We start from the raw sequence: 25,771 nt of genomic DNA, 5'->3' as shown, positions 1-25,771 counted from the left end.
TAAAAAAAATCTCTTTCCTTTCACTGCTCTTTTTTTTTTTTTTTTTTTTACCTTCTTCTTCCTTCTTTTGCTTTATGAATTCACTGACACTCGTTTGTGATTTATTTTGTGGATAAAATCTCACTCAGCGTGGACTCTCTCTGTGTCTCTATTTCTCCTTTCCTATATATATATATATATATACATATATATATATATATATATGTATATATATATATATATATATATATTCCATTTTGTTGCCCTTGTTTTATTGTTGTAGCTATTGTTGTTGTTGCATAGGACAGAGAGAAATAGAGAGAGGATGGGAAGACAGAGAGGAGGAGAGAAAGACAACTGTAGACCTGCTTCACTGCTTGTGAAGCAACTCCCCTGCAGGTGGGGAGCTGGGGGCTCGAACTGGGAGCCTTCTGCCAGTCCTTGTGCTTTGTGCCTCATGCAGATGGACAGGCTGGACCTCCTGGACATTTTCAGAGTTCTTCAACCCAAAAAACTGGAATATACATTCTTTTCAAATCCACACAGCACATCCTCAAGGATAGACCACATGTTATGCCACAAAAGCAGTATCAATAAATTCAAGAGCATTGAAATCATCCCAAGTATTTTCTCAGAACACAGTGGAGTAAAGCTAACATTCAACAACAAAAAGAAAGTTACTAAAAGTCACATAATTTGGAAACTCAACAACTTGCTTCTTAAGAACCACTGGGTCAAAGAGGCACTCAAGGAAGAAATTCAAATGTTCCTGGAAACAAATGAAAGTGAAGATACAAGCTGCCAAAATAGTTGGGACACAGCTAAAGCAGTATTGAGAGGGAAACTCATAGCCATACAAGCACATATTAGAGAACAAGAAAAAGCTCAAATAAATGACTTTACTGCACACCTTAAGGACTTAGAGGAAGAGGAACAAAGGAACCCTAAAGCAACCAATCAGGCAAGCCAGAAATCATAGAAATTAGAGCAGAAATAAATAACATAGAAAATAAGAGAACCATACAAAAGTTTAATGAATCTAAATGCTGGTTCTTTGAAAAATTAAACAAAATTGACAAATCACTAGCCAGACTCATTAAAAAAAGGGGAGAAGACTCAAATAAATAGAATTGTAAATGATAGAGGAAATATCACAACTGACACCACAGAAACCCAGAAAATTATGGGAAACCAATTACGAAGGACTATATAACACCAAGCTAAAGAATCTGGCCTTTGGTGGTGGGAATGGTGTTTATGTACACTCCTAGCAAAATGTAGACATATAAATCAGTAGCTAATTAATATGAGAGGGGGAAATCAATTGTATGTCTCAAAGTTTCTCAAAAGACAAACTGAATCTTTTTAATATATAGGCTATGTATTTGATATGCAGACTCTCTCAAAAGCCTAGACCAAGTAGATTAGAAGCTTCCAATAGCACAGCTATATACAAGATACTGGGTACTGTCCAGCAAACCATAACAAAGGGACTTTTCAGGGTTAACCCAATTAACAAATAATGTGATGATAATATTAACTATTGATTGTCTTTTTGAACCCTAAGACAGCAGGAACCTCACATCTTCACTATAGAGCCCCTACTTCCCCCAGTCCTGGAACCCTTGGATAGGGCCCACTTTCCCGTATGCATCTCCCAATCCAAACCAAATAACATTGCATCTGCCGATCACAACCTAACCAAAGCAACGATTGCTACCTCAACATGCTTCACCTCAGAATGTATCCAGAGACTTCACGTGTGGAATGACAACCCTTCAGCTTCATTCCTCGGGTGAGACCTTTCCTTTAATAGTACACTCTAATTTCATCTCAGGTAGTTCACTTTCTAACAAAGTCCCATAACCTAGATATACACCAGTTTCTGTGAGAGAGAGCTTATGTGCACACGTATCCATAAACTAGTGCAAAATATATACCTGAAAGCAGAAGTACACTAGAGTTTGCAGTGAGTACCTCCCTAACACTTCCTCTCCACTACTCCAAGCTTGGGATCCATGATTGCTCAACAATTTGTTTGGCTTCATATGTTAACTCTCTTTTCAGTCACCAGGTTCCAGATGCCACCAGGATGCTGGCTAGGCTTCCGTGGATTGAAGACCCCACCAATGTGTCCTGGAGCTCAGCTTCCCCAGAGTCACACCCTACTAGGAAAAGAGAGAGGCAGACTGGGGGTATGGACCGACCAGTCAACTCCCATGTTCAGCGGGGAAGCAATTACAGAAGCCAGACCTTCTACCTTCTGCAACCCTCAACGACCCTGGGTCCATGCTCCCAGAGGGATAGAGAATGGGAAAGCTACTATGGGAGGGGGTGGGTTATGGGGATTGGGTGTTAGGAATTGTGTGGAGTTGTACCACTCCTACCTTATGCTTTTGTTCACTAATCCTTTCTTAAATAAAAAATTAAAAAAAAAAAAGAATCTGGAAGAAATGGAAAAAATTCCTAGAAACATATGCCTTTTCAAAACTGAACCAGGAAGAACTAAATAACCTAAATGCATCAATCACAGACAAGGAAATTGAAACAGTTATTAAAAGTCTTCCCAACAACAAAAGTCCTGGACCAGATGGCTTTATAAATGAATTCTACAAAATCTTCAGGAAACAGTTAATACCAATACTTCTAAAGCTTTTCCACAAGATCGAAGTAACAGGAACACTCTCTTCCACCTTCTGTGAAGCCAACATCACCCTGATACCAAAAGCAGATAGGGACATAACAAAAAAGGAAAACTACAGACCATTATCTCTGAACATTGATGCCACAATATTGAACAAGATCCTGGCCAATTGGATACAGCAGTATATCAAAAATATTTTTCATCACGACCATAATCCAATACCTATTCATTCTCAAAACACTAAAAAAATAGGAATAGATGAGAAATTTCTCAAGATAGTGGAGTCTGTATATACACAGCAAACCTACAGCCAGTATCATACTCAATGGAGAGAAGCTGAAAGCATTCCCCATCAGATTGGGGACTAGACAGGACTGTCCATTATCACCATTACTCTTCAACACAATATTGGAAGTTTTTGCCTTAGCAATCAGGAAAGATAAAGAAATCAAAGCAATACATATTGGAAAGGAAGAAGTCAAGCTCTCACTATTTGCAGATGATATGATAGTATACATAGAAACACCTGAAGAATTCAGCAGAAAGCTACTGGAAGTTATTAGGCAATATAGCAAGGTGTCAGGCTACAAAATCAATGTACAAAAATCAGTGGCATTTCTTTATGCAAACGCTAAATCTGAAGAAGAGGATATCTAGAAAGCACTCCCACTCACTGTTGCAGCAAAATCAATAAAATACCTAGGAATAAACCTGACTAAAGTAGTGAAAGACTTGTATACTGAAAACTATGAATTCAAAGAATTCAAAGAAATAGAAAATGATATCAATAAATGGGAAGACATCCCATGCTCATGGATTGGAAGATTTATTATCATCAAAATGAATATTATCCCCAGAGCCATATACAAATTTAATGCAGTACCCATCATAGTTCCACCAAGCTTCTTTAGAGGATAGAGCACAAATTACAATCATTTACCTGGAACCAGAAAATAGATAGAATTGCTAAAACTATTCTGAGGAAAAGAAATAGAAATGGAGGCTTCACACTCCCAGATCTCAAACTATATTATAAGGTCATCATCATCAAAAAAGACTGATACTGGAACAAAAATAGGCACACAGACCAGTGGAACAGACCTGAAAGTCCAGAACTGAGCCCCCACACCTATGGACATCTAATTTTTGATAAGGGTGCCCAAAGTATTAAATAGAGGAAGGAGGCTCTCTTCAATAAATGGTGCTGGGAAAACTGGGTTGAAACATGTAGAAGAAGGAAACTGAACCACCTTACCTCACCAGAAACAAAAGTCAACTCCAAATGGATCAAGAACCTGGATGTTAGACCAGAGACTATCAAATACTTAGAGGAAAACATTGGTGGAACACTTTCCCACCTAAATATCAAGGACATCTTTGATGAAACAAACCCAACAGCAAGGAAGACTAAAGCAGAAAGAAACCAGTGGGACTACATCATATTGAAAAGCTTCTGAATAGCCAAAGAAACCATCACACAAACAAAGAGATCCATTACAGAATGGGAGAAGATCTTCCCATGCCATGTAGCAGACAAGAGACTCGTAACCAAAATTGTTGGAGAATGGGGCCCATTGTCCTGGAAAGTCCAGGCTATTGTTTCCATGAGGTCCAAGCAGGTTAACTCCCAACACTCCCTTTTAGGGTGAGAGGAGGGCAGGTCCCCCTGACCTCTGAACTAATAATGGATGGCTTCTCTGGAATGGAGGCTACCTTTCTGCACATGCCTTATCTCTCCCCTTAAATACATGGGAGTCGGGTGGTAGCACAGTGGGGTAAGTGAACATGGGGCAAAGTGCAAGGACCCATGTAGGGAACCTAGTTTGAGTTCTGGCTCCCCACCTGTAGGGGAGTCACTTCACAAGTGGTGGAGCAGGTCTGCAGGTGTCTATCTTTCTCTCCCCCTCTCTGACTTCCCCTCCTCTCTCTATTTCTCTCTGTCCTATCCAACAACGACAACATCAATAATAGCTACAACAATAAAACAAGAAGGGCAACAAATGGGAATAAATAAACAAATATTTAAAAAAAAACCCAAACAAACAAAAATAAAAGCCATGAATGTACATTGTGTTTGTGGCCTAACTTGAAAGTCACCACATATGTTCTTGGTCAACTGCCCCATCCTCTTCCCTCTTCCTCTGAAGTGCCTTAATTTACTCTGAGGTGCCTGTAATTTACCCCCAGGGAAATATGCATTGTGAAGCTTGTGATCAAACCTGTGTGGTAATTCTTCATTTGTGATCAAATAGTTTATAGGTCAACATGCGGCTATGCATTGTGTTGCTCTGTGCTTGAGTTAATGATTACCTTGACCTTCTACCTGGGCAATGGGTATTGCTTTCTCTTTCAATAAATGAATTGCCCTCTGAGGCTTTTCCCAGAGATGACTGTCTTGTCTCTCTGCGCATGTTGCCCTCGCTGAGCTGCCTGAGGACCCCTGGGGTCCACTTTTGACCTCTGTCTCCCAATGGCCTGGGAGATGGGTGGGCGGATCCAAAGCGAGCCTGCTAAAATATACGAAGAGCTCAGCGAATTTAGCAATAAAAAAGCAAATGACCCCATCCAAAAATGGGCAGAGGGTCAGAGGATATGAAGAGGAAATTCACTACAGAAGAGATACAAAAGGCTAAAAAACACTAGAAAAATTGCTCTAAGTCACTGATTGTCAGAGAAATGCAAAAAAGGAAAACATTGAGATACCACGTCACCCCTGTGAGAATGGCATATATCATAAAGGATAGCAACAACAAATGCTGGAGAAGATGTGGGAACAAAGGTACCCTTTTGCACTGCTGGTAGTAATGAAAATTGGTCCAACCTCTGTGGAGAGCAGTCTGGAGAACACTTACAAGGCTAGACATAGACCTCCCATATGACCCAGTAATTTCTCTCCAAGGGATATAGCCCAAGGACTCCATAATACCCAACCAAAATAATATATGTACACTTATGTTCATAGCAGCACAATTTGGAAAACCTGGAATCAACCCAGGTGCCGAAAAGCATATGAATGGCTAAGAAAGCTGTGGTATATATACACAATGGAATATTATGCAGCTATTAAGAACAATTAGCCCACCTTCTCTGACCAATCTTGGATGGAGCTAGAAGGAATTATGTCAAGTGAGCTAAGTCACAAAGAAAAAGATGAGTATGGGATGATCCCACTCATCAACAGAAGTTGAGAAAAAAGAACAGAAAGGGAAACTCAAAGCAGAATTTGACTGAGTGTAAAGCAGGGCATCAAAGTAAAAATATCTGGTTTGAGGGTGAGGGTGGATGTCTGGCTTTACTGAGGAGGCGGAGGGGTGGGGGAGGATGGGATGGGACACCATCTTTTGGTGGTGGGAATGGTGTTTATGTACATTCTTATTAGCTTGCAGTCATATAAATCTAATTAATATGAGTGAGGAAAAATTGATTGAATGTCTCAAACTTTTTAATGCACAGACCATAGGCTGAGTCTTTTAAATGTTACTTCTCTAAAAAGTTTAGACCAGAGAGGACAGAAGCAACTGGTGCCATTACTCTATAAGACACAACTATATACAAATAATGTCAAAGTACATAAATTACAGTGATGTTGTGTATGATACAGCAAATCCTAACAAACGAATTTTTAATGTTAACCCAACTCCCAAATAATTTGATTACAGCAATAACTATCTATAGTCTTCTTTACCCTAAGACAGCAGGAACCTCCCGCTTCCTCTACAGAGCCCAGTCCTGGAACTTCTAGGGAGGGGCTCACTTTCCTGCATGCTTCTTTCAATTCATATCAAATGATATTGTATTTGCTGATCTCAACCTAATCAATGTAACGAGTACCACCTCAGCAATCTTCACTTCAGACTGTGTCCAGAGATATCAGGCATGGATGGAATGTCAGCCCTTCAGCCTCATTACTCAGGTGAGACCTTTCCTTTCAAAGGATTCTCTAATTCCATTCTAGGTGGTTAACTTCCTAACAAGTCCAAAACCTAGATATAGACCAGGTTTCATGAGATAGGGCATATGCTCACATGTACCCATGATTTAGGGCAAAATGCACAATAGTCTGCAGTTTATCAGTATATGCAGCAAGCAAGTAGAAAGACCTAAAAAGATACCATAAAGTTCCTAATGAAGTAGTGTCTACTTAGAAGTAGATAACCTCCTCAGCTACCAATTCACTTTCCTTAGTCACTCCAAAGCTAACTGTATCAAAATAAGGACTATAAAAGCTGAACAAGAACAAGTGACTGGCATATTTTGATGATGACTCTTTAGTCACTATCAGGCCACCCCGTAAGCTGGGGCCCTATTTGGGGAGTCCTGAGATTCCTAAACAGACAAGATGGGCCTATACCTTGAATAAATCCCTCTACCCATTGTTATTGGTCATCTCTATGAGGAACAACACAATAGACCCCTCTGTAGGCCCCCATAGGACCTTGCCCTCAACATGGATCAATCATGGTAGAGAATGTTCCATCCTCCGAAGAGAGGCTGGACAACATACTCATCTTCCACCTGAGGAAGATGGGTTCTGAAATTGGGTCATCTTAGAACGTTCCTACTCATGACCACATAATGTGAGCTCAGATCTACAGGGATGCAGAAGTCACATAGGTTCCTAAACTGAATATGGGCTCCAGATCACATCAAATCGATGGGGTTTACAGTCAACAATATTTATACACCTTTCCCATATTTGGGAGCTATTCTCTTCCCTGATCCAGCTTTCTGGTCCTTTTTCCAGTCATGACATCATCTCCCCAGACAATAACTTGGATCCACCTGCATATCAGATGTCAGGCTCAAAACAAAACAAAACAAAACAAAACAACACTATTATAGTCATGGGTCCTTTAGAATATACCTAAAATAGGCCTATTAACTATCCCCTCGATTGACTGCAGGCAGCCTGAGCAAAGACAAGCATTTCTGTTTTTAGGATGAGGAAATGGAGGCACAGTAAAATGCATGGTCTGCATCATATTGCTGCCATTATTACTGATATTATTATTATTTCTATTTTTTAACATTTTCTTCATTTTATTGAGAGAGATACAGAGAGAGACCAGGAACCTCAGAACCTCAGGTATGAAGAGTTTTGCATAACTGTTTTGCTATATTTCCGGCCCTTTTCTACATCTTTCTCTTTCTTTCTTTTTCTTTCTTTCTTTCTTTCTTTCTTTCTTTCTTTCTTTCTTTCTCTCATTCTTTCTAGTTGTTTCTAATGGTTAAAGACGCATGTTTACAGTCAAACAGCAAATAAAATATTATTAATTTATACATTTTGTAATTCAATCTCATATTCATTTATCAGTATATCCTTCTGAATCGCACTTACTATTATGTCTCCCCCTCTTACAAACTGGAGTCTGGGCTGGATAAGTAGCATGTCGCAAAGGTAGATGGCATCACATATGATGTCTGTAATAATCCAGTAGCGTGTGTTGTCTGGTGTTTGATATGGAAAGACGAGGCGCAGTGGTATAAGCCAACAGTTCCAGTTATAGGTAATGGTGACAAGCAAGAGCCATAGGAGATAGAGCCGATCTAGAAAAGCAGCAATTAAAAGTAAACCTAGTGGCATGTAACAGTCATTAAGATAATTATCCATCTTAGTCTGGTAAAGTTAGAACACTCAGCAAATTGCTACAAGAGGCTCTAGTAAACATTCAGCACAATTCTACCTCTTGAGCAAGAGGTATTTGGCATTTCAAGTGATAGGAATGTCAACTCTCCTGAAGTGGAGAGTGTTCACTAGAGAAGTGATTCTTTCCCTAGAGATGACTGTACTACTTGGGTCCAGTTAAGAAAAATCAGGGGGAACTGTAGGATATTTCTGTCATACGCCTTTTCCCTAAGATCACTGGAAGAGATGGATTAAAGGCCACATTCTGTCTGAAATGGTATTGACTGAAATGGGAAGAAGGCAAAGAATTAGCCCTTCCAGGCTAATTCCCTTCATGTTCCTTTGCATATTGATATGTTCTTTAGACTGGATATAGATTTGCTAAACTAGAATAATTAATGGTTGTGAAGCTGTTGAAAGAGATAAATACTTCATGCAAATATGTTTACAAACATATATATTTACTATTTTTTTTAAATTAAAAAAATCCAGGGCACCGACCAGCTTTGGCATATGCTGGTGCTAGGGGTTGAACCTAGGAACCTGGAGCCTCAGACATGACAGTCTTTTGCATAACTGCTAAGCTACCTACTCACCATTACCCCTAAATGTGATTTATTAGTTTTCTTTTTTTGTGTGTGGGTGTCAGTGTACATATACTTGAGTGCTTCTGACTTCTTTTTAAAAGTTACCATGTACAAAGTAGGTTCTAGACTTAGTTTTCATAAATGGCAGGATAAGAGTTTTATCTATGTCTTCACCTGAAAGGAGAAAGGATTCACTGCAGCCTACATAGTTTGTATTCTGCTTTTGAGATAGATTTAAAAGTATACTAGGGAAAATAGAAGCCATCTGTGATTTTAGGTTCTGAGTAATAACCAGTCCTTCTATCGGGATAGTCCACCCTTTGATGGTACCTGTATGAGAATCTATGCTTCTTGGAAGTCTAATTAGCTTTAAGTACTCAGTTAGAGGCCGTTTTTGGAATTTACAACATAACACGCTGTAATACCGTTCTTCTTTTACTTCAGAACTGCTTTCTTTTGTTGATGATGCATCTGTGGGTTTTGCTTAATAAGAAAGAAAGAAAAAAAAAAGAGGAAAATATTTGAAAAGGTTAACTTAAATTAGCAAGAAGCTTGGGCATCTGGAAGTCGGAACTTTCCAGAACCTTCCCCTTTCATTGCAGTCAGATGAGGCATTTTATGACATTTTAAATAATGACATTTATGAAAATATCCAGGTAATGAAAACATTGGAATTTGGAAATAAATAGCAGGTTTAAAGTTCACTAGTAAATTGTCACAAAGGTATTTTGAATAGAAAACTCTAAATACACATTTGGGTCTCATATTTTAGGGCCATAAATAATGTCAGTACTTTGGTCTTACACTGAGCAGAAATGCTATCAATTTACACCATTACTTTAGCTTCACACGTACACTAAGTTATAGGTAAATAAAACTCAGAATATATATTTTTTCAATTTATGTCCCAAACTATAAAAATTATGATTTATTTTAGCACTTTCTCTTTAAAAATAAGCTATTATAAATTTTCTTGGAAAATATGACTTTACTTCTACAAAATTATAAGGAAAATCTTAACACCATAACATGCAATGAATAGCTTAGTTTAATATTTTTTTCAAGTCAATTTTTACATTTGTGATTAATAGTGGTTTACAAGATTATGAGAGTACAGGGTATAATGCCACATACACCCACCAGCAAACTTTTGTGTCCCCACCTTCATAACAATAACCACCACAGTTATCACAAAGACTTTGAGACTTTTTTTTTTGGGGGGGCGGTTATATGTTTAGTTCTCCAGATTCTACATATGAGCAAAACCATTCATTCAGTAGTTGTCTTTCACCTCTATTTCACTAACTGGAAGCAGACTAAATGTTCACTGAGAGATTACTGGCTGAAGAAGTGATGGGACATATGCTCCATGAAATACTAGAGGTGAGGGGGGAGACATGTGGGGCTTGGGGGAGGGCGGAAAGAAAGACAGAATAAGAGGGAACAGACACCACAGTACCTTTTCACCATCATATGAGGGTTCCCTACTCAGGGTGCTCCCATGTGGTGCTGGGAATCAAATCTAGGACTTTGCAATTGGGCATGTTTAAACTGGCCTATTTCCTAGCCCACTCTAAGGATAACTCTTTTTCTCTCTTTTTTAGCCTGAGCAGTGCTCAGCTCTGGTTTATGGTGCTGTGGGAGCTTAAACCTGGGGTTTTAGAGCCTCAGGCATGAAAATCTTTTGCATAAGCATTATGCAGTCTCCCTTGCACTCTAAAGATAATTCTTAAGTGTGCTACACATTGATTTTTAGATAGATCAACCTTGGTTTGCCTAGACATACCTTTATTGTCTTAACTTTCATCTGTTTTTTTTTTTTTCTCCTCTCTCTCTCTTCTTTGCTTATTTAGAAAGCAGTGAGTGAAAGGCCATCTGTGTTTCTTTATCCACTCTTATCTTTTTGAATTACCCTCAAAAAACAAAAACAAACAACCCAACAACTATTTGCAGTGAAATTATTGTGTAAGGATCTACTATTTGAAAGCCTGAAATAAGACGTTTATAAAGTATATCCCCGCTCTCTTTAGAACTTTCTTATTCCCGGTACCTTGAAGCAATTTTACTTACTAGTTTGGGGACTGGCCTCAGGTGAAGTGATATCTCCTTCCACCAACTTTCTTTTATAGAGTGCTGTTCGTTGACGCATCTTTTTCACCAGCTTGTGCAGCTGGGCATCAGCACACTCATTTATAACAGGAGTTCCAAATGGTATGGTTTTTGGACTAAATGAGGGAAAATTTACAATAGAGATGAGCAGGTGAGAAAGACACTAAGTCTTTCTATATATATATTTTTTGGCCTCCAGGGTTATTGCTGGGGCTCTGTGACTACAGTACAAATCCTCTGCTCCTGGTGGCCGTTTTTTTTCTTACATGTATATGTGTATGTGTATGTGTATGTGTATGTGTATGTGTATATGTATATGTATATATATATATATATAACAAAGAGAAACTGAGAGGGGGAGGAGGAGATAGAAAGGAAGAGAGAAAGACGCCTGCACCGCTTATGAAGTGCCCTCCCAACTCCGGCCTGCAGATGGGGAGCCAGAGGCTTGAACCGGGATTCTTGTGCAGGTCATTGCGCTTGGTACTGGGTGCATCACTGTCTGACCTCACATCAATTTCTTCTATACCAACATTCTGAATGCTATTTTTTCTGCAGTTAAACACAACAACCCAATAATTAAATTAGATAAAAAGGTACTGGTGGAATACAGACTTACTACCAAAACATTATAATTCAAAAATATTTAATGACCTTTCTTGACCATATTAATAACAATTACGTCATTAAAATATATACTTAGAAGGAAAAAGTTATAGGTAACTTTTTAAGGCAGAATAATAAAATAGTTCTCAGTATATATGTCCCCCCTTCTCATCCTTGAGGCAATTATTGTGGTCAATTTTACTTCCCCAAATTAGTACAAGAAAACTTGATGTAGTCAAATGAACTTTTTAAAGTAGAGAAATCCTCCAGCTTCTGACAAAGGAGAAAGTCAGAGATTTGAACATCAGGGGCATTTACTCAAAACCTTATCTTTTAAAAAATCTGTTTTCATTGGGGGGAGGGGTAGTGTCTTACAGTACAGTTGTTGACATATGGGTGCATTTTCTTTTCTTTTTTTTTTTTTTTTACCAGAGCACTGCTCAGCTCTGGCTTATGGTGGTGCAGGGGATTGAACCTGGGACTTTGGAGCCTCAGGCACGAGAGTCTCTTTGCATGACCATTACGCTATCTACCCTCCGCCATGGGTGCATTTTCTAATCTATCCATGATAGGCATCTGCAAAACTCTCTCACCCCCAACTTAAGCCCCTTTCTACCATCATTACTAGAAACCCAAAAAATTCCTCCAGCATTCTCTATTCCCTCAAACTTTCCATTTTTTGATTTTGGAGAAGAAAGAATCCCTTGATAAGAGTTCATGAAGCCCTTAGCAACTGAGAGTGATCCCTGGCAAGCTGGTAACAAGGAAACAAAGGTATCAGTCTCACAAATCTGGGAAAATGAATTTTGCTAATAGCTTGAATTAACTTGGAAGGAGATTCTTCTCCAGTAATTCTGATAATATTATAGTCAGGATTGGTTGACACATTGACATTGTCTGTTGAGTGAGACGTTAATTATGGAATCCAGCCAAGTCCGCTTAGATCTGATCTGTGGGACTGAGAGCTAATAATTAGATGTTGTTTTGTCACTAAGCTTGTGATAATTTGTTATGTAACAATAGAAAACTACTATGGTCAGTATGATTTATTGATTTCTCCTTCTAAAAATATGTGAACAAGTTAGTACAGAGTAGAAGAAGGAAAGTTAGAATACCTTAAAACAAAAAACAAAAACAAACAAACAAACACAACTCTTAGTTTCCGTAAAGGACACGTGCTCTGGGTCATTGCAAAAGCAAATTCTTTGTCTTATCAAGCTTGCTAAAATTCACTGCCAGGCCCATGAGAAATGAAACTTTTGGTCATGTTCCAGGTTTATTCAACTCTGTGACTTTAGCAATTGTAAGGCAGAATCATGAATTCCTGATATCTCCATGCCCATGTGAACACGGCACACAGGTGTTTCTAGACATTTTTAACTGTGAGTCCTTGTTGCTGCCCAGGACCACTCATGCACTGATCTCTCTCTCTCTCTCTCAGGCATTCATGGAGCACCAGATATAGTGAAGGGAGTGAAGAACCCTCCTGTGCCACCAGTGCCAATCAATCAAGACAATAGTCCAGGAAATATCTCAACTAGAACAGAGTTAGGTAAGCTAACAGATGAGCATATTAAAAAAAATCCTAAAGATGTTCACTGAACGTAGGAGATCAATGGAAGAGAAAATCACCAAGGCCAAGAAAGTGTGAGAAAACCCCAGACATGCTATAGAGCTTAAATAATATGGTGACTGAACTAAAAAAAAAAAAAAAAAATAGAGGGACTCAACAGTGGAATAGTAGAAAGGTCAAACTGGTTCAATAGAGGATGATGTAGAGAGAAATCACATAAAAGACCAAAACAAAACAAAACAAAACAAAATCCCCAAAGAAGTTTAGTCCAGATTTCCAGAGAGGGAGAAATGTTAGAGGAATACGACCAGAGGGCTCTGAAACCCAAGTCTATCAGGCTCCAGAGAGAGAAGAGATAAAAAAAGATCAGAAGTAGTAATAGGAGTAGGTGTGACTTAGAAAGGAAGAGAAGGCAAGGCCATAGAAAAATGGCATACAGTACTCACGTATACAAATAGTTACAGAAATAATAGTCAACCCACATCTGTGACCTTACGAGAATCACTGTAGTTGCCAATGGAGGGAATGGGACATAGAACTTTGATGGTGGGAAAGGTGTGGAATTATACCCCTGCTGTCTTGTGATTCTATAAATCAGTATTAAATCACTACTAAAACACAAACAAACAACATAAAAAATCGATGGGGTGACATCAAGAACAAAGAGTTTCCATTAGAAAGTAAGAGAGAAAGGTGAGGAACTTTCGTTTGAAGGCTTTTATAAGTCTTCTCAGGATAGTGAAGACTGAGTGTCAGTGGGAGAAAACTTTATACATATGAAATAATACAGAAATTGGCATTAGGCTCACAAAATCCTTTTTTCTCTTATTAAGAAATTTTGTAATACGTATTATTTCAGTGATTTCTTCTTTAACATCTTATGTCTAGAAGCACATTCACTTATCAAGCAGCTAAATTTCTACTTTGTGAACTGAAAATAAAAAGCTGTGGGTTAAGGAGCTGACTCAGTAGTAGAACACATGCTTTGCTTGTATGGGACCCTAGGTTTTATTCCTAGCACTACATATTTTATATATATGAGAGTGAGTATTCCTATGAATGCTCATAGTCAAATGAGGAAGACATGTATTAAAATAAGTAGCTAGTAAGAAGCAATGAAGATATATGCAAAGGGTTACATTCAGTCTGAACTCAGCCTGCTATATCAAGAAAGGGTTACACAGAAAAAGTACCATAAGTCTGATAGGTTTATAGGGTATTTGATGGATAAATGAAAAAAAAAAAAGCTTTCTAGGCCTTGACAATTATTTGTTCAAAAATGTGGGATAAACCACATACCCATTCAGTAAGTACCTTAGTTTGATTGGGTAAGGATATGCACATGGAAGGGGTTAGAGGAAGGAGTGATGGTGGTTAGGATTTGAAAGGCTAGTAAAGTCAGATTATTATAGTTCCTACATGGCCTGGTTAGTAGTTTAGGCATTAACCAGTAGTATCAGAAATGGAGCCTATATAGAGTCCTAAGTAAATGAAGGACACAAGCAGATAATAATTTTTTGGATAATAGCAGTAGTGCGAGAGTTGAAGAAGAATAGTTAAAATATATGGAAGAAAAAAATTAATAGGTTAGATCTAGTGGGGATAGAGTGACTAAAGAAATATTTCGGTCAGGCGGTAGTGCAGCGGGTTAAGCGCACCTGGCACAAAGCGCAAGGACCAGCCTAAGGATTCCAGTTCAAGTCCCCGGCTCTCCACCTGCAGGGGAGTCACTTGACAGGTGGTGAAGCAGGTCTGCAGGTGTCTTATCTTTCTCTCCTTTTGCCTGTCCTCCCCTCCTCTCTCCATTTCTCTCTGCCCCTATCCAAACAACAACGACATCAATAATAACTACAACAATAAAACAACAAGGGCAACAAAAGGGAATAAAAAAAAGAAAAGAAATGTTTCAGAGGTAGAAGTGAAGAATTTGAACTTTGGGATTTATTTTTTGATGAGCCAAATAAGGAATTAAAAATAATTGAAATATTTATTATGAGACTAGATTGATGAAGGCTATATTAATATAAAGTGGAATTCAGAGAGCAGATATTTGCAAATAGTGACCATGATTAAAACATTTTTTGGGGGTTGTGGTCCTTTCCAGGGCTTTATCATTCTGAGCTGACAAAAAGACATCATACTTAAGCATCCTTCAAACTAGTAGAGGCTGGTATTGAACTTGGATTCCACAGCTGGCAAAGCAGCAAACTATTCAAATGAATTATTTTTCAGATTCATATTTTTTTAACTGTATGTTCTATTCAAGGTGTTAGTATGGCTGTATAACAGAACCTTGCTTATGATACCCAGGAGACATTCAGAAATATAATTATAACAGTATTATCAAGATCAGTGCATGTGGGATATTTGAGGTATTATGTGGAAATGACATTATTATGGACTGATGTTTTCTTATCTTTCTCTTCTTCCCTTTTTTCCCTTCATTTTATTGGGGACTGAATGATCTAAAACACAGCCTTTGGCACATGGGTACAATTTCTTATCTCTCTGTGATAAGTGTTTGCAAAACATGCTCTGTCAATTTAGGTCCATTTTCACTTTCATGCACTAGGACTCCAGTGCCCTCTCAACCTCATTCCCATTCCCCCAACCCCCAGAGTCCTTTACTTTTCTGTAAAACACTACACCCAATCCAAGTTTCATTTCGTGCTTTCTCTACCTTAGACTGAAGTTTTCAAAGTTGGTAATATTCTTTTTTTAATACTCTATGTAAGACCTAACAGGAAATATTTTAATAAATGCTTATTGAATAAACTCACTATTTCTAACCTTTTGTTTGAATTTATTTGATGTGCCTTGCTGCACTTAAAAAAAATTCTAGTCTCCTTGCTTGAAGGAATCATGTGAAGTGAGATCAGCCAGAAAGAGAAGGATGAATAAAGTATCATCCCATCTGTGGAGAGAGTGGAGAAATAAAACAGAAGGGAAAATAGAACTTGGACTCGAGTTGGTGTCTTGTATCAAAGTAAAAGACCCTGGGATGTGGGTGGGGAGTGTTCAGGTCCTGGAACATAATGGCAGAGGAGAACCTAGTTGTGGGGCTCGAGTGTTACGTGGAAAACTGGGAAATGGTACACATGTCCGAATGACTGTATTTTACTGTCAACTGTAAATCAGTAATCCCCCAAATAAAGAAAAATAACCTCTTCTTAAAAAAATCTATATACAATGAAGTCAGTGTTGGTGGTTTATCAACTGTAAAGACAGGTATTTAAACTGTTAAAATGCCTAATTCAAGGTCTGAGGCCTCGGGAGAATGATTTTTTTCTTTTCCCAAATTGTCAATACGCCTGTTTAGCCATATAATTATGCTAAATCATATCAGTTTGTACTGTAAAAATCTACTTTATAGTTAAAATAGTAAACATTTTATTAGAAAAGAATAGCATTTCAAATATGTAATTATATTTAAACTACTATATATTTCCCTTTTTGTATTATATGAACATTAATATGTCAGTCTATTTCATTTTATCTTTCCAGTTTTTTTTTGGGGGGCAATAGCTCTTGTTTATCATCTTCCTTGCTTATAAAGTAAAGTAGTCATGCATAAAAATTATGAATGTTGAAAGCGATAGAACTAAAATCTGGTCCAGTTTTTAATGTAAGCGGTATGAAAATTTCCTAGGTAATTTAAAAATAGTTCTTTTATTGGAACCAGCAATTTCTTTACTGGGATATTTCCAAGGAACACAAAAACATTAATCCAAAAAGATATCTGTACCTGAATGTCCACTGCAGTATCATTTACAACAGTAAAAATTTGCAAATAATCCAAGTTCCTAAAACAGATGAGTGGCTAAGGAAGGTATGGTATACATACATTATGGAACATACTGTTTATCTTTAAGAAAAGATAAAATCTTGCCTTTGCTACAATCTAGACAGGATTATGAGGATCATGCTAAAAGCATCAGGTCATAGGAAGGGCAAATGATGAATGATCTTGCTTATATTAAGATAATTTTTTTATTTATTCACCACTCCTATCACCAAAGGCCTGTGTCCCTGTCCCCACCCCCACAGATAACCTCTATAAGTTAGTTCTCTCACAGTCTTGAAAATAGGTTGACATTTTTTTTTCCACATTTGTATATTAAGTTGTCTATATTTGGCATAAGAGTGAAACCATTTTGTAGTTGTCTTTCACCTCCTTACTTGCTTCACTGAAAATAACCTTCTACAATTCCATCCATTTTATCCCAATGGACACAATATCATCCTTTTTGTTGCTGTACAATATTCTGTTGAGTATATGCCCCATAACTTTTTTATTCAGTTATCTGATGAAGGGAATTTTGGTGGTTTCCAGGTTTTTGCTATCGTGAGCTAAGTCGCTATCAACATGGGGGTGCATATGTTCCTTCAAGTCAGTGTTAATATATCTTTTGGGATTGTTGAATCATATGGCAGTTTCATTTGTATTTGTTTAAGGATTTTCCCTTACTGTTCTCCATAGTGATTGTACCAGTCTACATTCCTACTGGCACTATAGTAGAGTTTCTCTCTTTCTTTCTCCATATCCTCTCCAACACTTATCTTCTCTTGTTGTATTGATGGAGCCCATTCTTAAAGGTGGCTCATATTAAGATTAAAAATACAAAGTTAGGGACCACAGAGCATGAAACCTATACAAGCCCTGGACAGAGATATGGTACCACTAAAGGTGTGGGGTAAAAGGTACTTTGAAGATGGGAGAGTTATACTAACATATATTTTGGGGTTGTGTAAAACTGTACCCCTGAGATAATAACTTGTAAAACATTTCTCCTATAACAATATTTTTTGAATGTTCAACCCTCAAGAAAGTTTATTAAAACATTGCTCATCTCTTTGATTTCATACTTAATAGATTAAAAATACATACTCTCAGCTAGTAAATTGAGAAAAATTTCTTTCCTTCTTGTAATGATAAATGTAGGCCCTTGTTCTGGGTTACCTTAGATGAAAATCTTCCTTTTTAAAAAGGCTTAATTTTTACTTATTACATAAAGAGAAAGTTTCTCACAAAGCAGTGAGAGGGGAGAGAAAGAGAAGAGGAGAGGAGGAGAGAGGAGGAAGAGAGAAGTTAGAGCACTCCTTTGCTATATGCAGTGCTGGTAATTGAGCTGTGGTATAAAAGTATTTTTAATCCAAATTATTAAAAAGTAAATAATAGTTATACATATATTTTCTTTAGGCAATTTTGAGACTGAATAGAATATAAAACGTGGCAATGAGCAAATATTTCAGGAAATATAACCCTGAAATTAGGTAAGAGAGGGAACCAGTGGATATGTCTTATACAACTGTGTTTCATTTGAGTTATATTTGCTATTTCTAGCTCAATATCTAATTGTTAATGATTAAGAATGTAGTTATATGGGAACTTGCAGTGGCGCAGCTGGATAAGTGCACCTATTACCAAGGACTGGGCTTGGAAACTCTGCTCCTCAGGGGGTTCACAGATGTCTTTATATCCCTCTCTCTCTCTTTTTTTTACATTGCATGCAGCAGAATTTGGCTTTTATTTTATTTTTTTATTTAAGAAAGGATTAATTAACAAAACCATAGGGTAGGAGAGGTATAATTCCACACAATTCCCACCACCCAATCTCCATATCCCACCCCCTCCCCTGATAGCTTTCCCACTCTCTATCCCTCTGGGAGCATGGACCCAGGGTCATTGTGGGTTGCAGAAGGTAGAAGGTCTGGCTTCTGTAATTGCTTCCCCGCTGAATATGGGCGTTGACTGGTTGGTCCATACTCCCAGTCTGCCTCTCTCTTTCCCTAGTAGGGTGTGTCTCTGGGGAAGCTGAGCTCCAGGACACATTGGTGGGGTCTTCAGTCCAGGGAAGCCTGGCCGGCATCCTGATGACATCTGGAACCTGGTGACTGAAAAGAGAGTTAACATGCGAAGCCAAACAAATTGTTGAGCAATCATGGACCCAAAGCTTGGAATAGTGGAGAGGAAGTGTTAGGGGGATACTCACTGCAAACTCTAGTGTACTTCTGCTTTCAGGTATATATTTTGCAGTAGTTTACGGATACGTGTGAACATATGCTCTCTCTCACAGAAACTGGTGTATATCTAGGTTTTGGGACTTTGTTAGAAAGTGAACCACCTGAGATGGAATTAGAGTATACTATGAAAGGAAAGGTCTCACCCGAGTAATGAAGCTGAAGGGTTGTCATTCCACACCTGAAGTCTCTGGACACAGTCTGAAGTGAAGCAATATTTTTAGAAACTTGAGTATTTTTTGATGGGAATGGTAAGGTAATGGTGGTTAGGCAAAAGTTCATGCTGGACTTGTTATTTGTATTTAATCTTGAAAAATGAATGGCACTTTGATAATGTAAAGGAAAGAAACTCAAGGTAAAGGATGCAGTATGAAGAAAACTTGTATCAGTTTTGGTCTTGTGGTGTAGGACACAGTATAAAAGAATTAAAATAGGGCCTAAAGTTACAATTTGTCTTGAAAGGGCAGTTTAGATGAAGGGAGAATCAGTGCAGAATTCTGAACAAAGAGGAATATGTTTTACCTACTTTAAAAAATGTTTCAAAAAAAAAGGGCAAAGCTGTGTGGAGAAAGTATGACTTGAAGAAGGGATAGCAGTCAAGTTGAAATATGTGGGTGAAAGTTATAGAGAGAAACTACAAGTTTTTTTTGGGTTCTACATTGAACATGTCCTGCAAAAATTCAGATCTACTTGGAATCTCAGCACATGAATTTTTTTTTTTTTTTTTTGGAAACGGGATTTATAGATAGAACTAGTAATGTAGAGTCATTTCAGGGAAGACCCTAACCTAATGACTGATGGATGTCCCTATAGGAAGGCCAAATGTATACCTTCTCTTGTCATGTGGTAAAGTGTCAGAGCCTGGTTCCTAAGTCATCTATCTCCCGCATCACAGAGTGAGTAGCAGCCCAGGCTGAGTCCAGTTCTCTCCAATCCAGAAAGCATGCACTCTGGGAAGATGCACCCCACACTAGCCCAGAATGGTGGGAGTAATATCATGGGTCAGGTTTCTGGTAATAGTTTGCATATAACAAGAAAATATTGGGAGGTCAAGACCACAGAATTTGCTGACATTTTAAAGAGCACCATGTGGAATAGGTTTGAGTAATTAGAGGTAGATCCGAGAAAGAAAAATGTCACAGAAGCCAAGGAAAAGGAGGCCATATTATGAACACAGTGAGTTGAAAGCATCTTAGAAGACTTCAATTGCAGGAAGTTAGGGTTCAACAACAATAAAATTAGTTGGAGAAATATGTTATTAAATTTTGTTATCCCCTACCCTTATTTTAACATGCACTTATTGAAAAAAGTACTTAGAATCTGCCCTTGTGCTCTAAAGAAATTTTAGACTTCCATTTACTGGTTCACAAAATCATTTAAAAGTAGTTTTTATCTCCTCTAACATGATTATCTTCAACTATTATTATTATTTTTTTGCAGATTTTACCTTTCTAGATTCCTCTTAATGCAACTAGAAGTTAATTGATTTTTCAAAAATTTAACTCATTAAATATTTAGTTGGTTAAAATTGATTAAAAACTTTTTTTCTTTCTTTTTTAAAAACATATTTCTAATTACTTTTTATTATTGAATAGGGACAGGGAGAAATTGAGAAGGGGAGGGGAGATAGGGAGAGAAACAGAGAGATACCTGCAGCCTTGCTTTGCTACTCATGAAGCTTTTCTCCTGCAGGTGGGATCATTGGCTTGAACCTGTGTCCTTGTGCGTTGTAATGTGTATGTTTAACCAGGTGTGCCACCACCTGGTTCCCTAAAACCTCCTATTTGTGTCCTGTTGAATAACAGACATGGACTAGGCAAAGAATATTATTACATTACAAGGTGGGAAGCTTTGGGAGAGTATAGGAGCAGATCTATTTTCATTTGCTGTATTTTCACAATAATTGATGGTATATTCAGGCAAAGTCCTTAAATGTTATATTTGAAAGAAAAGGAACATTTTTTGATGAAGTGAATTTTTTTGTAAAAGTAAACACTTCTGAAAGAAAATATTTGAAATTATCATAATTATTATTCTAGTGCACCCATCCAGAAACCAACTTTAAGCAATTTGAGTCCATTTTGATCAAACTCAACCAAGTGTTAGTTCACTCTCTTCTCACATTCACCTTTAAATGCTGTGAATATTCTGAGTTGTTTGCTACATTTCACTTATGCATATGGTATTGTTTGTACACATTAGTGTGTACATATGGTGATGTACATATGGATATTATAATTCACAATTTTCTATCCTAAATTATTCTAGAACTTGATACTATGATTTTATGATCCTTAAAGCTTTTGAAAATCCTTTTAAAGCAGTTTTCTTATTATCTAATTAATTTTGTTAAAATATTAGTATTAGACAGAAGGGAAAACATAAAGCAGAAGTTGGACTGGGTTTGGTGTATTGCACCAAAGTAAAAGACTCTGGGGTGGCGTTGGTGGGGGGGAAGAGGGGAAGGGTTCAGACCCGGGAACATGAAAGCAGAGGAGGACCTAGTGGGGGTTGAATTGTTATGTGGAGAACTGAGAAATGTTACACATGTACAAACTACTATATTTTACTTTCCACTGTAAACCATTAAGCCCCAAATAAAGAAAATAATAATAATAAAATTGAAAATAACTGATAGTGTTGTTTAAAATCATAAATACAGAAACACTTGTAGAGTGACTTACTGGAAGATCCGGTTATCAAACAAACTGTGGCAATACAGGTCACCAAAATTTTCAATGTTCCCATATCAGAATGAGGATATAATTATGAAGTCTGGTATATATTACTTCCCCCCCATCTGGTTGTATAATTAAAGTCATGAATAATGCCAAGTAAACAATTTGACACATAAAAAACCCCAAAAACTAGCACTAGAGATTGTGTTCAATCTGTATTATTATTGTTAGTGAATTACATTTTAATGGCTCATAAATTATTAATTCTATTACAAGTTAAATACTGGGGCTGGGCGGTGGTACACCTGGTTGAGCACACATGCTACAATACTCAAGGACCTGGGTTCAAGCCCCTGGTCCCCACCTGCAGGGGGAAAGCTTTGCAAGTGGTGAAGCAGGGCTACAGGTGTCTCTCTGTCTCTCCCCCTCTCTATCACCCGCTTCCTTCCCGATTTCTGGCTGTCTCTATGCAATAAATAAATAAGGAAAATAAAAAATAAAAAGAAGTAAATACTTATTTCAAGGTGAACATGAAACTAAAGCTGTAACAATAATGTCACAAAGTTTATAGATTTATGTCCATTTCACCTATATATACAAATGCATATATATATATATATATATATATCAACATATGTAAGAAAAGCAGCTCTTCCTAAATATTAAGCCAGTTGGAAAAGGAATGAATAATCATCTTATTATAAATACACAATAGCCATATTTATGATACATCTCCTTTCAATAAACAAACACTTTAATGTCTTTTTCTTTTTATTAGTGATTTAATATTGATTTACAAAATTACAAATAACAGGAGTAAAACTCTGCACTGTTTCCCACCAGAGTTCTGGATCCACTAGTCCCTCCACTGTAAGCTATAGCAGTTATCCTAAGGCGATATGTGTTAACTATTATTTCTATAACTATCAGTCTATATTTGTCCATTTTTTAAGGTCCCATCTTCCTTTCCAAGTCACATATACATTTATTACTACATCCAAATGTCCTTCCCTTTTTTCTCCCCTCTCTCTGGCTCCTGATGGAGTTGGGGTTCAGAGGCCTCTTGTCATCTTCCCCTTATCACTTCTTCCCCACTGGGAGTATGGATCAAAATTATTTTGAGGGTCCAGAAGGTAGGAGTTCTGGCTTCTGTAACTGCTTCTGCTTCTCCACTGAACATAGGTGTTGGCAATTCATTCCATATACCCAACCTGTTTCTATCTTTCCCTAGTGGTGTAGGGTTCTGGAGCCATGGTTCCAAGATGCATTGGTGAGGTTGTCTACCCTGGGATGTCAGCATGGAATCATGATAGCATCTGCAAGTTGGTGGCTGAAAAGTGACAAGATACAAAGCAGGACAAAATGTTCAATTAGCAGAAAACAAAAAGTAAGAGTAGAGCAGATGAGAATAGGGACCTTGGGGTGAAAAGAAGCTCGGAAGTCCATTCTAGGTATTTTCCTAGGGTCCAGTACAATCATAGTTTTTTTTTTTTTTTTTTTTTTGCCTGAGTTTGATATCTAACATGGAGTTGGACAAAACTTGTCTGAGAAGATGGTGTCAGAATAGAGGAAAGGGCTAGAAAGTTGGAATAGGGCAGTGAGTAGCTCCCATTCTTGAATAAAAAAAAAAATCTATGAATAAAATTAACTATTTACCCCATTCACCTGACCCAGGGCTCATATATATTTATATTTATTTATTTATTTATTTTATGAAATCTTTCTTCTTTACTGCTCAAAAATCATCTTTGCTCCCCAGAAATCGGAGTATAACTACCTAGGAAGACTCTGTAAAGAAACCCATTGCAGATTAATATATAGTGAACATGTAATCCATGACCTCCAACAAATATGGACATCAAAAAGAAATGACATATCATTAAAAACTTTGGTCTTAAGAAATAAATATTATGAACAGATATGGGCCCTTGGGCATATCAATAGGGTCTATAGTTAACAATATTTATATACTTTTACCATATTTGGGAACTACTCTCTGCCCTGATCCAGATTTCTAGTCCTATTTCCAACTCTGACACCATCTTCCCAGACAATACTTTTAGTCTGCTTGCATGTTAGCTAGCTATTGGGCTTGGGAAAAAATTAGTAAAGTCATGGGCCCATTGATAAACTTAAAATAGATTAACTTAAAATAGACTTCCTAGCTTTTTCTTTCTTTTTTTTTTTAAATTTTTTAAATATTTATTTATTTTCCCTTTTTGTTGCCCTTATTGTTTAACATTGTTGTGGTTATTGATGTCATCATTGTTGTTGGCTACGACAGAGAGAAATGGAGAGAGGAGGGGAAGACAGAGAGGGGGAGAGAAAGACAGACACCTGCAGACCTGCTTCACCGCCTGTGAAGCGACTCCCCTGCAGGTGGGGAGCCGGGGCTTGAACCGGGATCCTTACGCCGGTCCTTGTGCTTTGCGCCACGTGCGCTTAACCCGCTGCGCTACAGCCTGACTCCCTATTCCTAGCTTTTTCTAACATGAAGACCCCCAAATCTCATCTGCTATATTTTTACCTTTGGGTTCCTTATAAGTAAGCAATTTGATCTGCTTTGTATTTTAATGCATTTCAGCCACCAAGTTGCAGATGCTACAATGCCAACCTGACTTCCTTGTCACTTCACCAATGTTTCTTGGAGCCTCACCTCCCCAGAGCCCTACCCCAGTAAGGAAAGATAGAAACAGGCTGGAGGTATAGATCAAGCAGTCAATGTCCATATCTAGTGGAGAAGCAATTACAGAAGCCAGACTCCTACCTTCTACACCCCATAAAGAAATTTGGTCTATACCCAGGAAGATAAAGAATAGGGAAACTTCCAATGGAGGGGATGGAATACGGAACTCTAGTGGTGGGAATTGTATGGAATTGTACCATTCTTATCCTACAATCTTGTTGATCATTATTGTATCACTAATAAAATATAAAAAATAAAAAAGAGGGAGTCGGGCTGTAGCGCAGCGGGTTAAGCGCAGGTGGCGCAAAGCACAAGGACCGGCATAAGGATCCCGGTTGGAACCCCGGCTCCCCACCTGCAGGGGAGTCGCTTCACAGGCGGTGAAGCAGGTCTGCAGGTGTCTATCTTTCTCTCCTCCTGTCTGTCTTCCCCTCCTCTCTCCATTTCTCTCTGTCCTATCCAACAACGACAACAACAATAATAACTACAACAATAAAACAACAAGGGCAACAAAAGGGAATAAATAAATAAAATAATAAATATTAAAAAAATAAAAAGAAAGTATTTAATTTACACCTGTTAACATTAGTAGTGGGAAATTCTTAGTATTATTTTTCTGTCCTTTTTAGAGATATATGCCACTTATCTTATTATTTTTATCTAATTTTCACCAAAAAAGTTATCTTTTTTTCCTTGCTTCCCCCACCCCTGTCATTTTATTTGGAGGTTAATTAGTATACAGTACAATTGCTGACATATGTATACATGCATACAATTTCTTATCACCCTGTAATCGGTGACTGAAAAACACTTATCACTTTCCGACTTAGGTCCTTATCAAGCACTGGAATCCCAGTGCTTCCCCACCTACTTAAACTTTTGGTGCAATAGACCAAACCCAGTGCAAGTTTTATTTTCCCTTTCTGTTCTTGTTTCTTTTCTTCCTTTTCTTTTCTTTTCTTTTCTTTTCTTTTCTTTTCTTTCTCTTCTTTCCTTTCCTTTCCTCTTCTCTTCTCTTCTCTTCTCTTCTCTTCTCTTCTCTTCTCTTCTCTTCTTTTCTTTATTGCTGGGGCTTGGTGCCTGCACTATGAATCCACTGCTCCTGGAGGCCATTTTTTACCTTTTGTTGCCCTTGTTATTGGTGGTGTTACTATTATTGTTGTTGTTGGATAGACAGAAATCGAGAGAGGAGGGGAAGACAGAAGGGAACAGAAAGATAGACACTTGCAGACCTGCTTCACCGCCTGTGAAGCGACTCCCCT

General features: G+C 37.8%; 1 protein-coding gene across 1 annotated transcript in view; it reads right to left on the bottom strand.

Moving 5' to 3' along the window:
* The window catches only part of CNGB3 (cyclic nucleotide gated channel subunit beta 3), a 194,714-nt gene that overhangs the window by 108,244 nt on the left and 60,699 nt on the right, over window positions 1–25,771 (bottom strand). The window contains exons 7-9 of the mRNA XM_007517351.1: window positions 10,907–11,061; window positions 9,167–9,319; window positions 7,962–8,170 (exon numbers count right to left, since the gene is read on the bottom strand). Coding sequence (XP_007517413.1) covers window positions 7,962–8,170; window positions 9,167–9,319; window positions 10,907–11,061 — 517 coding nt within the window. The remainder of the gene's footprint in view (window positions 1–7,961; window positions 8,171–9,166; window positions 9,320–10,906; window positions 11,062–25,771) is intronic.

This window comes from Erinaceus europaeus, chromosome 1 (genome assembly GCF_950295315.1).
Source record: "Erinaceus europaeus chromosome 1, mEriEur2.1, whole genome shotgun sequence".
Lineage (NCBI taxonomy): Eukaryota > Metazoa > Chordata > Mammalia > Eulipotyphla > Erinaceidae > Erinaceus > Erinaceus europaeus.
Note: the sequence above shows the minus strand (reverse complement) of the source record. Positions and strands in the feature narration are given on the sequence as shown.